General features: G+C 38.3%; 1 protein-coding gene across 1 annotated transcript; it reads right to left on the reverse strand.

Annotated features, from left to right (window-relative positions):
- Positions 1 to 833: 833 nt before the first annotated feature.
- Positions 834 to 4,729, reverse strand: LOC129724053 (uncharacterized protein DDB_G0271670-like). Its single transcript, XM_055678651.1, has 3 exons — positions 3,854 to 4,729; positions 3,510 to 3,797; positions 834 to 2,830 (listed from the first exon to the last, which is right to left on the reverse strand). The coding sequence occupies exons 1-3, from the start codon at positions 3,891 to 3,893 to the stop codon at positions 2,220 to 2,222; spliced, it is 939 nt and encodes a 312-aa protein (XP_055534626.1). The 5' UTR covers positions 3,894 to 4,729; the 3' UTR covers positions 834 to 2,219.
- Positions 4,730 to 14,687: the final 9,958 nt, after the last annotated feature.

The following is a 14,687-nucleotide window of genomic DNA, read 5'->3' on the forward strand; positions in this document are numbered from 1 at the left end:
AGCGTGTCCGGTCTGAGTCTGATCTGCACCCATCAGTCAGCAATCCCTGGGCTGGGATCGGAAGGTGACGCGACTGCGCGGACAGAATCCTCTCACTCAGGCATAGGCGAAGGCTGTTACAAAATGTAACCACTCTGGCATGAAGTGGTCGGTATCGGGTTCTCTGTTACATGGCGATGTGAACCCATCACTGCAACCTACTCCCTCACTGCTTGCTTCCTTTTGTCCGACCGGTTTGCATCAACAGAGTGAGAAAGACGGAGTGGATGGAAACCCTACCGGCATCGCACAGAATCCACCGATCTGCGTGCTTGCTTTTCGCACAACCTGAGGAGCCTGAGTCAAACTGGTGCGCCTTGCGCGCCGAGAATACGAAATAAAAAAAAAACGGGCACGATTGACGAAACCAGGCAAAGAGGAAAACCGCCTCAAATGGGTAATTCAATCCGATTTTATTATTTCTTCATAATTCTGCCTCTCGTTCAGTACACACAGTCAGTCACTTACACTCACACACACAAAGGGACGAAACAAACCGGCAGACGAACGACATTGAGGTGATTCCTCCGCAGGTATTACGGTTACCGCCGACGGGACCAGCATGCCGGGGGTAGGAGGGTGGGGCACCCCCTACTACCGTGTGTGTATCGGATGTCTTTTTGTTCTAGATTTGTCACCTGTAACATCTAAGTTTCATTTAAACCGACCTTTTTGCGTCGAGCTTACCGCAGTCGCTGGCTGGCGGTGGCCAGATCTACTACTACAACCCGTTCCGAAGCGATATCGCATCGATCGTTCGTGCAAGTGATAAGAAGAAAAAAAACCTGTGCAGCCTATTTTTTTTTTGTGTTGTTGTTGTTGCTGTTATCTTAAGGGAAGTTTCTATCACAAAAAATATTTTATTACTGTTTTCATCGAGAACTCTACACTTAGATAGCATTGTTACATTGTTTTGCTTGCCTTTCTTGCCGTGAAATGGTACACTTTTTCGCCGTAGTTTGCGCGGGTGATTTTTTTTTTTGATTTTAACTCACTTTTAGTTTTGTTTTAAAACTTATCACTAAATATTATTCGATGATAATAGCAATAAAAATAATAAATGAAGAAAAAACTAAAATATGGAAAAGATTAAAACAAGCCTTCCTCTGTTTCGAATTTTCAACTGAAGTGAAGAAACGATAGACAAAAAAAAACGGAAGAAGAAGAAGAAGCTTCGATTGCAAATTGGATTTTTGATTATGGGAGCTCAAGGGTTAACGCTTGTTGAACATTTATTTTTTGTTGGGAACTGGGAACAATCTTCACAAGTACTGGCTTCCAAAGGTGAGTAGATTGCGTTCGATAGCCTCTAGCACCATTCGAAATCAGTACTGGGGTGAAGGATTAAACCAACGGCGGGCAACGACGGGGAGATCTACAGTACCCGCAACGCGACCTTTTCCGATAGGTTTTTTTTCTCGCTATTCTCAACTCAATTGCACTTGCCGTGGTGGTTAGTTCAGGTTACTTACGCTCAAGTGCGTTCGACTGTGTGCAATTCGCGTCAGCAGGATTTGAAATCTATCTGTACTGTTTCGTAATTTTTCCAACAACATCAACGCGAACGAAGATTTCAGCGCATTGGCAGTCTACTAAAAGGGGGAGGGAGAAGGATTGGAGCAGTGAGTGAAGGCACCATAGGAGGAGACACAGGAAGCGGTTGGAGAACAAATCTATAGGAACAAAAATATATCATGTTACAACAAACAACAAGGAATTAGTAAATGCGCTCGTTTCGAACAAGTGACCGTCTAAGAGAATATGTATACGTAAAAAAGAGAAGCGTTCCTAACACAGACATCAGCAATAGTCGATATATAGTACGAGTAATTAAGAGTAAAAAAAATGGTATAAATGTGTTAACAATTGACCACAATTCTAGCCGAAACGACGCCTTTCGCCGGTTCTCTCGAAAGTGTTCCTAGTCTTGGACTCTGCAGTCGCAGCGTTCGTTAATTTTTTTTCTACAGATTTTTTCTTTTCGTCAGGCACACACCAAGTGGATTAACACAGTGGGATGTTGCTGGTGCTGCGCCGGCCACGAGACGTATGATTGTGGTTCAGCTTTTTTTTCTGGTTGCTTTCTTAACCTAAAACGCAAACCTTGTTCAAAAAGAGTTCCGTTTCCCTTTTGCGCGAGGACAACGATTGCGGGTTCCGTCGGCTGCGTACGGGAGGACTCACAAATTCATTTTTTTCTCCTGTATCATCTTCCAGGTGTCGTTTCCCAGCGCTTTAGCGAAGTGATCGTCTACCTCTTCCTCCGAGTCGGGGCGGACATGCTGCACAGTTCCTGGCTCTTTTTTAAGCGCCTTCAACTCGGCCCGGGCGTGTTGAAGCAACTGTTGCTGCGGCTGCTGCTGTTGCGGCTGTGGTTGGATTAAGGCAGCTTCCGCTTTAACTTTCAGTATCGGAGTGACTTCTAGCGGTGCAATCGTTTGAGCTGATCTGACAACAGGATTGGGAGCGGTGACCTGCTGCAGTTGGCTAGCGATGCTGAAATTCGCCAAGCTGCTGCTGCTGATTCCGCTCGAACTGTTCAAACTGCTGCTGGTGCTGAGTGCGCTGCTGGAACTACTGCTGCTAATACTGCTACTACTGCTAGTACTGCTGTTTCTGGTATCACTGCCACTGCTCTTCTGCTGAGTGGTATTGTTGTTGTTGTTGCTGTTAGGTCCATAGATGGATGCGTAAGTATTGCCTAAAGATCTCCGGAAATGTTCCTCGATGAAGACGTCACAGTTTGCCGGAGAAAGATTATCACCCGCAGTATTTTTTATCACGATTTCACCTTTAAAGTAATTGAAAATCTTTTAATTTCGCAACAACATTAAACCCGTCAGAAGTTATACACGTATGCACTCAAAAAAGTTTCTCGTGATTTTTAGCGGTTGTGCAAAATTTTTTTATAAAATAAACCAATTACAGGCTCTAAAATCTTAATTTGTTTCTAATTTATCAAACTTGACGAAGTTTTTAAAAAAATCATCTTACAAATATGCACTTCACATGTAAGCAATAGCATTTTTGACGTAGGCCCAAGTCTTACTTCAGGCCAAGCATCAAAGTCTTGATCGAAAGTAGAAATGTTCTCTAAACTTGTGATTTGTAATAATTGGCGTATTCTTCGAATAATTGGCATATTCTTGAAATAACGCAAATATGTTTGGCAAAAATATCGGTGGTGCAGCAAAGAACTAACATGCCTATTTAGCGAGTAACGGAACACCATTGTAGCCCAGCCAAGCAGTGTGATCCGTACAATCGTGTATTGTCTACATAGTAAATTTCATTCATTACCATGATTGTTGAAATTATGAATTCTATATAACTCATAGCCAAAACAATTTGTTATACCATCCGAAGTTGTACGTCAAACCTGCTTTTGTGCACTTAGGTACAAGCCATTCTACTTTCTTTTAACTTTTCGGTTACCGCATACGTGTTCAACCACTTAAATAAATCCTTACCATTGCTATGCATGCTACTAATACGCTTTTTGATCGGTGGAGGGGGTGCCTTCGTTATCACACTCGGGCGCGTGTTCAGATTGATCGGCGCATCCGTGCTGTTCCGATTGGAACAGTTTGTCGTCTCCACGCCCGGAGAGGTATCTTCCTGTCGGTCGCACTCCTTCCGGCGTACAGTCATATCGAGCGGACTTTCGGGATCCACCTGCATTGGTACCGGGGCCGCGGCTATCGGTGGCCGGTGAATGTCATAAACGACCCGCTCATACCTGCTCGCTGGATGTGGTTCTACGATCGAAAAGTTTCATCAAGAAGCTAAATCGCAAATTTGACAGTGTACTCACCTGGATTCTCACTCGGACCGGCGCCCGGATCTTGGATCATATTGAGACGGGTTTGCACTAGCTTCTTCAGGGTTGCAGCTTTTTAAAACCCGGGTTAGAAGAGAAATAAACAGGGGCTTTTCCCCACCCTTCCGAAGCACTGATTTTATTGCAGCTGTTAGCAAACGATCACAGTCACGGTTTTGACCGTAACAGCGAATTTCTAGTTCAGTTCCTCCTTGTTCTCAAGGAACTGCACCTTGGCAATCTGTAATCCTGGCTAGGGTAAAACCCTTCAATCACAGCAACCAATGTTAACGCAGCATGCGTCGAAGCCTTTGAAACGAATCTAAGATAAATCAAAATGTCAAAAAAGAAAACTTCCTTCGAACGTTTTTTTTTCTTTTCTTTCTTCCTCCGTCTAACACTTCATTCGACCAACCAACCGATCGCGATCCTCTCTCTTTCGGGCTTCTGCGTCCGATTTGACTTGCTTTGTGTCTCGCTCACTTTGTCGTTTCTTTTGTGTGTGCAGAGGAAAATTTCTTTTTCTCCTGCCTTTCACCTAAACGATCGAGGCGACTTGATTCAATCGAAAACCGGAGGAAAAAACGGAAAATATTAAACGATAAACCGATTCGAGATTGTTTCGAAAACCTCCATTCGGTGCTGCAATCACTGTCCGATGAAACACCCGACGGAACGACGGAAAACAATAATCCTACCCGACGGTGTGAAAATTTCCGCTCCTGAACCTGGCTCAACTGTTGAAAACTAAGCGCAGACAACGAACCTCTTGAATAAGGAGACTGTACAAAATTGAACTTGATTGTTTTGTTTTCTCTCTCTTCGTCTTGCTGTGTTGCGCTTTACGGTGGTCGTTTTGTCAATGACGCGAAAGCCATCGGTGAGGTGAGGTGGTGATCAACCTGTATTGCTGTACCCTTCGCTCCTGTGGAAAACTGACGGGATAGAATGGGAAAGCGCCTCGTGTATGTAGCATCACCTTGAGGCTTGGCATGAATCAACTTTGGTGAGGAGAAAGAGAAACGCAATCATGCTGAAACGCCAAAAGTAAACGCAAAGATTGGTTCAAGCCCAAGACCTTATACTAAAAGGTGGTTACAATTTAGCCTTTTAAAATATGAAATCGGGTATTTGTTCTATTATTCATCGCATTAAGCCGATGTTCACGAAGAATACACGGATTAAACACCAAATTTTCACGAAATCATTGAACAAATAAACAAAATACGCTTACGTGCTCTTATAGAATCGCCCATCATTAGGCTGACCAGATTTTCTCGGGATAAAAACGGGACAAAGGGGTTCAAAAAACGGGACGCATGATAAAATTGATTTTTGAAAAAAATTTACCAACCAAAGCATGCAAACAATTATTAATACGATGCTTAGCGTTTGATGAGATTTAGCGTAGAAGAGTGTAAAAGAGTTTCGATTTTTGCAATGAGTTTCTCAAATTTGTCACATGGATGATTGATCTCAATTTGACTAACAATTATCATATAGTCTCAACTTTCCATCGCGACTTTATCAGTTCACGCTAGATGTCCTTTTCAGTGGTGCGGTACAGTCAAGAAGGCACAAAACGTATTCAGTAATATTAGAAAAATCCTGGCTGCTTGGAAACTTATTTTCCATTTAGGAGAATTTCGATGCAAAGTCTTATTTAAGAATTTTTAAAGGAGTCCCCGAAAACGGTACAAAATGGCAAAAAGACGGGACGGTTGAAAATAGTCTAAAAAACGGTACTGTCCCGTTCAAAACAGTACGTCTGGTCAGTCTACCCATCATTGTATATTTAGTAAACTTTGCTAGATTTATCCTGAATTTTGTTAAACAAAACATTTCTCACAACGCTTCCATATCCATCTCAACACTTAAATTACTGCTCAATTATTCATCTCACGACGCACCTATATTCATCACCCTTGTAAACATGAAATAGTCACACTTTCATGAATGAACATAGTCGCAAACCATCGTAGTAGGTTACCTAGGTGTCTGCTGCAGTTGTTTACGTGCAAAATTGGTAACCTAAGTAACCACTGCAGTGCTGTCGATTAATGTCAATTATGTCGGAATAGTTCAACATTTTCAGTATGATTTTTTCGTATTAACAGAAACTGATTTGGCAACTTTTGATTATCTTCAACGAAGTGAAAACAGATGGAAATACATGAAATTGAGGATTTGTAAAAAGCCATTTCATATATTTCTGCTAATTCAAGCTTGTTTTTGGAAATTTGAGGTGAACATTTTAAAAGATTAAAGTATTCTTAGTGTAGCGAGTGTTTAGTGATTAAAATAGAAAAAAAAATTTGGTTGGCTGCTGAACGAGTCCCGTTGTAGCCGTATAGAGCAATGCGCGGAATTTGTTTTCTGAGTTAGGTGTTTGAAATGAATGAGTTTTCGAGTGCAGATGCCCGACTATAATACCAAATTAGGAGTTTTTAAGTGAATTTTAGAGATTTCTACTATATGAAAAATCTAAAGTGAACTTAGGAGAATCCATTCCATGGTTTAGTTGATTGGTTTAGTTAGAAAATATTTCTTCCTGAGTGTTACGTATGTCTTATGTATGTGGTGCTAATATTTGTTTGGGTTTTGCATGGGAAAACTCATTACTGTTTGTTTTCGACTTTATATTTCATGAAAGGATTACGTAATCATGTCGATGCATGTAAGCATGTAAGATTTCCTTTCAAGTGATCTTAATGCGAAGTTTTGCACTAGTGTTTTTCTGATTTGAAAAAAAAAAACACGTCCTCAAATTTCATCCAGTGCACCAAGAATCCCTGTCTCAAGTCCTCGAGACCAAAAGGACATGAATAGTGTCGATTTTCAAAACTCTTTCTTCCACGAAACCCCAGTTTCTATGGTAGAATCGATTGATAGATTGTTAATTACTACTGAAATTAGATGCGATTTTACATTGCCTTAAGCAAAACTACAATCAGGCTTCGTTGACTCGATTTATTGTAAGGCGTACACAATTGAGAAGATCGAACAGTTTCTCTACGATAAACAAATCCCATTTAACGATAGAGCTGATGAACGATTTATGCATACCGGATTTCAAGTCTGACGTGCGTAAAGACATGTTGTTTATTTGGCCGCACGACCTGGCTGCACGATCCCCGAGGCTGTTGAAAGCGTTGTTAAAAATATTATGAAAATATGATTTTTGTAGATTGCGAGTAAACTACGGACCACGAGGATCAAAGTTCCACCAAAGAATTAAAAAAAGTAAAATGTTCGAGTTACTAAAGATGTTACTCATTTTATACTCACAATAGATACTTTACGTCTTATTATGACTAACACTGTTGCTAGAGACATAATAGAAGACGAACTACGATACTACAAACATTCATTTTATTCTAGCATTTCCAAATGCATTCCGAATATCTCTGATTATTGATGAAGGAGAATATATTAATCCACTTCGCGCAAAGGAAGAAATAAATTGACTAATATTTGCTTTAAGGTTCAAAACTTTGTTAGTAAAATCAAGCGGACTTACATGCTAGATTGTAAGGAGATTTTTTCCCGCACATAACAAAACGAAGCGTGAACAATGCAGTCGCTGTAATTCAGAACCAGGAAATAACACGCTTATCATATGGGTTTATAGTTCAGTGCGCTTTTCACGAACTGCCATACTTTCATTGGGCAAACAATAATTGTTTTGGCCCGATGCCTGATTTGCTGGATGGTATTTTTCCTATGGCTTTGAAAAAAATCCTGCTTCAAACCGTACAGTTTAAAACATTGACAATTTATGAGATTAACCAGATGGTCGGTTGCATTGTTTATGGATCAACAGCCAACAGCAAATTTCACAATTCAAAGTTTGAAGACTAGAACTAACAGCATCAGTCAATCTGCATCACAGTGTTGGCTACTATTACGTTCGTTCCCTTTTATGTTTGATTATAATTTGATTGAAGATAAATAAAAAAATTTAAAAGATCTTTGCTGCGATGCATTATTTCATTTTCGAAGTCTCTGTCGTGCGAAATGATCATCGACCTGAACAAACTAAGCATAGTAGCTTCCGGGTTTTGTTGAAAAAAAAAGGCTTTTGACTCATCAGTTAACTTTTTCGGTTTGCCAACAACGCTCAAAGTTTTAAGAAATTTCAAAATTCATGGTTTTCATTTTTGTTTTGGGTTCGATGTAAAATACAGAAAAATTTTGAAAATTTTTACAGGATTCTTCTCGTATCCGTTCGGTCTATCATCCATTTGCTTTGCTTACAAAGTTATTGTATCGCAGGACGTCATAAGAGTAAATTTAGTTATTTAGCTGGTGACTAGAAAAGTCTATACTCTAGGGAGAATTGAAGATTGTGATGAATACTTTTATAAATATAAGCTCGAAATACAAAGTCGATTAGTAAAAAATATCCAAAATGTCCAGAGATATCAGTGAACAAGCTCATTCATTCTCACTTCATGAATTAATAAATCACTACCATACTAACCCTCTGGAAATCTGGTGTGTCAGTCATTCCCCAGCCCGCACGCCATACTGGTCTACAGTCAGGGTTTTTAATGCGGGGGATACATGCATCGTGAAAAAACGCGTTAAAGTGTAAAGTAAACCACCAATAAGGGGTTAAAAAAGCCTGAACGCTCTACGAACAGCCTTCAAAATTCTCGTTGTTGGCGGTCGTTTTGGATCTTTCGGAGGGCGGAAGGTTTTATTTTTGACTACACGCAAAAGTTGGAGTGTGCGTAACCAGATCATTTATGAGCGAAATAAGCGCATTTAATTATTAAAATTGGAACCAGTACAACGCATTTGATGCTCTAGCGTATTTTGAATGTATTGCGCAGCTCCAAACCACTACACTTATAAAGCATCAGCCGATGTTCAGAAGGTTGGCATCGTTGAAACAGTGCAACCAGCAATCAATACTGATAAGTTGGGTACTGACTCCATTAAAGAAATTATTGTCTGATCGATTCACTTTCATGAATCAAGTCATTTGAAAACATCATTCAATCATTAACAATAAACAAAAACATGAAATTAGTCCAAAACATTTTGCATTTAATTATGACTCTGGTTTCATTCACATGCGTTTGGTTCTGCGTTACTGGCACCAGCGTCAATAACTAACTAGTTAGGTAAGTTTTTTACTCAATAAACATATGGACGTTTTTAGTTCCCAACCCGCGTTAGTTCGAAAATCCGCGGATTTTTTTTTTGAATCACGTAAAAACCGCATAATTCAAAAATTCACGTAAAAAACGCGATAATTCAAGCTCTTCGAAATTGTAGAAGCAAAAAGGAAATTAATATTAAAAAAAAACAGTTCGCCGAAGTCCCTTGTTACGCAGAGGATACGTAACGCAGAAAAACGTTTAAAAAACCTTGTATATTCTGCAATGTGCGTAAAAAAACAGCGTAAATACCGAAATTCGCGCAGAAGAAAAAAAGTGCCTATTCCGCAATCCGCGTAAACTAATCCATCAAAAATTACTTTAGTATGGGTATCAGTACTTTATGATTCAAAGCAAATTTTCCTTTCTATAACGTAAGACGTCATGTGCGCCGCCGACGTCGATGATTTTGAGTCGGTGCACCGCTAGATATTTTTTGCACGCAGAGAACGATTTTGATTTTGAATGCTGTTTTTTATTCGTGTTGGTTTTCCTGTTCGTTTGCAAAAATTACCGAGTGCAAATTGATAATAATGAGTATATTCGTATGGCAGGTTGTATGAAAGACATTGCAGAATGGTTTCCTTAGAGTTAAATTGCTCTGAGCATAGCAATGCATTCAGAACATGAAAAAAAAACAGGGAAGCGGGAGCCGATTTTAGAAGAAAAATACCCAGCAAACCAGAAGTCGTATAAGGATGTTAATTTTAAGTCGGTCAAATGTGCATGTCAGGTTTGAAATTACATAAAATGCAAAATTAAATTTGTTTATATCGTATAAAACTTAAATCCTATAAAACGCAATATCAGGTTATATATGAAGCCATTTAACGTGTCTTACAAAATTGTAAAATGCGTCAATCCTCTAAGTCGTATAGAATGCAATTTTAAGTTTCAAATGGGGCCATTTAAGAGAGCATGCGAAGTTATAAAAAATCGTAACCAATTTTTTCTTACAATGTACGTATATGGCCTCCAGATTTGTACACATAGGCGTATTTCATGCATCTTATATGGTCATTTTTTACCAAATAAGGGTTCACTAAACAGAGTTGAGCGCGAGTTATATGAACCAATTTGTTTGCTGGGTACACACTTTCTTAAGGGAGAATTTAGTTTAAAATCGTAAACTGGAGACAGAGTGATGAAAGGCGATAACTAAAATCACAAAAGTCGAGAAGAGAAGTATAACATCGGAAATTATTGCACTTGTAAACACTAGTTTTGCCTTAAGCGGTTACATACCTTTTCGGTCGAGAAAAATGAGGGAAGTTTGAATTTATTTTTAGGTGCATAGCACCATTTTCATTGCATCAAAGTGGTATTTTTCTGAAAGTACAGTTTATTAACAACAAGAAAATACGTTTGATTTTGAGATATACCAATTATTACTGAAGTAATGGCCGTTTCCCCGAAACGCTATTTTTTTGCAGAGGCTTGCGGTGATCCTGATAGAGACTCAGCGGATCAACCGAAATCAAAAAACTCATATTATTTCATTAGTTTAGAAGTGTGCCGGGTCCTTGAACGATCGCTTTTATGAGAATTTTGTTTTCAGTGCAAACGGGAACGTTTTTCCCAAAAAATGCACGTTTTGAGCGCAAAAAATTGCATTAAAAACTTTTTTGCGACAAAATGTAACTGTATGTTTCATAAAGCGATCGTTTAAGGACCGGCGAATTTTATAACGAAAATTAAAAAAAAGATAAAGGAAATCGGTTCAGTAGTTTTCACGCAATCAGGAATTAGTTTTCCCGCAAAGTCATTTTCCGGAAAAAACTATTCCGAGATAATTGTGAGTAAAGTTTCAAGTTTAGCTTATGCGGCTGTGGTGCCCCTAGCAGAGATAACTTTTTCAGAGCCCTAAATGAGTTTTCCAGTGAGCAAAGGTAGAAGCGAAGAACCCGGCGAGATACAAGCAAACTTCGATAAAAGGTACATTTCGATTTTAAGTTGTACTTTATATAGAATTGTACCTTATATCGAATCATGAAACATTCTCAACAATAGGGCTTCAAATACTTCATTTTGTTGTCATTTGTCTACGTATAGTTTATTTTGGAAATAGAATCCAACTATAAGTGTTAATCAACTTGTTTTAGATACAATTTGAAACACATAGTTTTTTTGGCTTTTTAGGAGACCTTTAGCCGCGTATGATAGTTTATTTTTGAAAAGTACCTATGTCATCTAGAAAAAAAGAAAAAAAACATTATTATCACTAATTTTTTTTTCAACATTTATTTACATTCATACAGACTTTTTATTGATACATTTTCTTCATTGCATTTAAAATTGACCGTTTCAACTTACTTTCTTTACAAATGAGGGTGGCCTAAAGTTGCACTTTGCACATTGGTTTAAAACGTGAAGAACGTGATTGTCAACCTTTAGAGTGTGAAAATGCTATTTAAATGCTATAGTGTATTCGACAAAGTTTCTGTTTATTTTGAGGGGAAACTTTTGATGCAAATAGATTTTTGATTAATCTGCCTAAAAGTGCAATGAATTTATTTTTTTTATATAACTTATCAAATCAAAGTTAAGTCTTTAGCAAAGTTGTAGTTAACATTATGCAGAAAAAATTTGCTGAAGACGCTTTGATTCTATCTCTTGAATATTGATCACATACAGGTAGTTTTATACACACATGCCTTGAATGCTTGAAAATCAAAAAATACCAATCAACTTTTTTGGGTGTGTTTTCAGAGGCCTACTATGTTCTAAATATTTTTACATATTTGAGAAATACATCATTCTGCCGAACATACCTTAAGCATATTTCCAACTTTTTCATAGATTTTATGATGTTTTTGATAAAAAAATGCACATTTTTGATAGAAAAATGCATATTTTTTAAACATTTCTAGCAATCCGAGTTTTAATAAAATTTTGCCTTTAAAATTTCAAACAAATTTTCCAGGAATCAAACTTTGCGTTTTTTTATCAGCTCCTCTGTTCCCATCCATGTTGAACCACGCTATATCATGTTTTTTCGGCAACATTAAACTTTTCGGACGGGTTTTCAAGCTTCCGATGAGTGTGGAGTATTTTATGAACACTCCCCAAATGATCAATAGTAACCAGAGACGTTGACAAGATAACCAATATATTGTTTATAGAAGTTTCCATACCAATTTCGGAGTTATTTGTAACATAATAAAAATATATACCTTATATCGAGGTAACATGTACCTTTTATCGAGTGACGCTATATCGAAGGTATTTTATAACGAGGGTACCTTATATAGAAGTTCGCCTGTATTACTCTGCGGCGTTTTGACGTATTTCTCCATTTCATAGGGGCACCAAAATTCACCGGAATAGTTAAGGAACTATATTTTTACAGGAACATGATTCCACAAAGCTTTCGTAGTCAACGTTCATAAGCTCTGTATCTCAATGACTATTTTAGTCGAGATTCGAGCATACATACATATCTTCGAATTTGAAATTTCGCAATGGGCATTTAGAAAGCCATGTGGATCGATTTTTTTTCGAATTAGCATCAAGAAGTATGAAATACAGAGTTGTTTTAAATGAGCAAACGGCTTGAATAAATTAGGGTAGGTGTGCCCCCAGAAACCAGAAGCCGTATAAGGATGTTAATTTTAAGTCGCTCAAATGCGCATGTCGCATGTGTGCGCATGTTTGAAATTACATAAAATGCAAAATTAAATTTGTTTATATCGTATAAAACTTAAATCCTATAAAACGCAATATCAGGTTATGTATGAAACCATTTAACGTGTCATACAAAATTGTAAAATGCGTCAATCCTCTAAGTCGTATAGAATGCAATTTAAAATTTCGAATGAGGCCATTTAAGAGAGCATGCGAAGTTATAGAAAATCGTAACCAATTTTTTCTTTCAATGTACGTATATGGCCTCCAGATTTGTACACATAGGCGCATTTCATGCATCTTATATGGTCATTTTTTACCAAATAAGGGTTCAATTAACAGAGTTGAGCGCGAGTTATATGAACCAATTTGTTTGCTGGGCCAGTTATAGATTTATCACATACGTAGACATACGTAACACTGGCGATTTTTTTTGGTACTCTTTGCCCCACATCACCCGGTACCAACACCAGTATGAACTGCTCGACGAAAATGAACGGAATAAATTCTCTTCATAGCGGCTCTACTCGAGCCCTCAACAAAATCCCTTACGAAACTGTCAAAAAGTTGTTTACAAAATCAATGCTGCATTTTTCGAGTGGGAACGAGACAAATGCAGGGCTGCGCAGGTACACAACCTCCATAAACTACTCAAACAGAGGTTTTTTTTACAGAGGTTGGTACTTTCGAGTAAATCATTCTGTACCAACTTTTTTGGAAGTTTTCTTCCTGAGTGTTACGTATGTCTTATGTATGTGGATTTATCGCATAAGCGCAATGGTACCAGTTATGGCAATACTCCATTTAAACTCCATAGGCCATAACTGGTTCATGTCCATTATTTAGGCATTGCCATAACTGGTAAGAAATGGTAGCACGAGAAATCTAATTTTGTGTATGCTAAATAAGTTATAGAGACATGGAACGTCGAGATCTGGTGTCAATAAAAATATTTTAGGGAAAAATCGACGAAACCCTCCCTCCGCTGCGCCCTGGCTACACCTATATTTTGATCGAGTGAAGAAGATTACCTCGAATTGCTGAAAATTGAAAAAGTTTATAGTGAAACGGGAATCCAAGCATTATTTTATCATTGTTATCAGTACATGGTTACCAAATTCTCAATATTTTTGATGCCATAAAGCTAAAGTTTTAAAGAAACTGACAGAATATAAACGCGCTGAATTGTCAAGTTTCCGCTATAGTTTCTTTTTTCCACTAATGTGTGCGTGCGTGAAAAAATTAAGCCCAACTGAAAAAGATGTGATCCACAACCTTCGATTTCGATAGGTCGAACTTGCTTACAGTTCTCAGCAAAGTCAAATTTTGACACTTTGTGCAATTCAGGAAAAAATCAACATTTTGAATTAGATTTTCACTTCGCTTGAAACTTTAAACAGAGTTTAACTTGAAAATAATTTCTTGGAAATAACATTCAACTTTATTACGGTGTTGCAAAAAATCACAGGAGGGTTGTGTGCAAAGCCACGACCGCAAGCTTGAAGTAGAATACTTTTACAAGAAAGATAACCCGGCTGCTTGCTCAGTCATTTTGAAATCGGCTTTGTTTCGTATATACCGCTTGTTGAGCACAGTATCAACAAATCGTAATAAACATCACATTGCTGTGCATTTGCAGCAACATCAAACCTCAGTTGCAGTTTATTAATAACCATTCATTATGCTCTTCCAAAAACATTTAGTAGCCTTGAAAAAGGCCGATTGCTGTAATTGCAATTTTCATTCAATTATTGCATAAATGCTTCATGATCAGATATACCCGCTGCAACTGCTACGCTATCCGTATCCATGCCACAGTTGTGGCCGCTATATGCTACCAAAGGTATCCGCTGCCCCTGCATCAGCTGGCCCAGCAGCTATAGATGCTGAGATCCGCTGCAACTAGCTGCTACTAAGGGATGACTGCTGTTGTCGCTGTTTAGAACTATAATGAGCGGCTTCGGCTGAAACAGGCTCTTATATAGCATATTTTAAATTGCAAGGTATATGATTCTGTCGACCGTGCTTGGGAAGCA

The sequence above is a fragment of the Wyeomyia smithii genome, chromosome 2 (assembly GCF_029784165.1).
Source record: "Wyeomyia smithii strain HCP4-BCI-WySm-NY-G18 chromosome 2, ASM2978416v1, whole genome shotgun sequence".
Taxonomy (NCBI): domain Eukaryota; kingdom Metazoa; phylum Arthropoda; class Insecta; order Diptera; family Culicidae; genus Wyeomyia; species Wyeomyia smithii.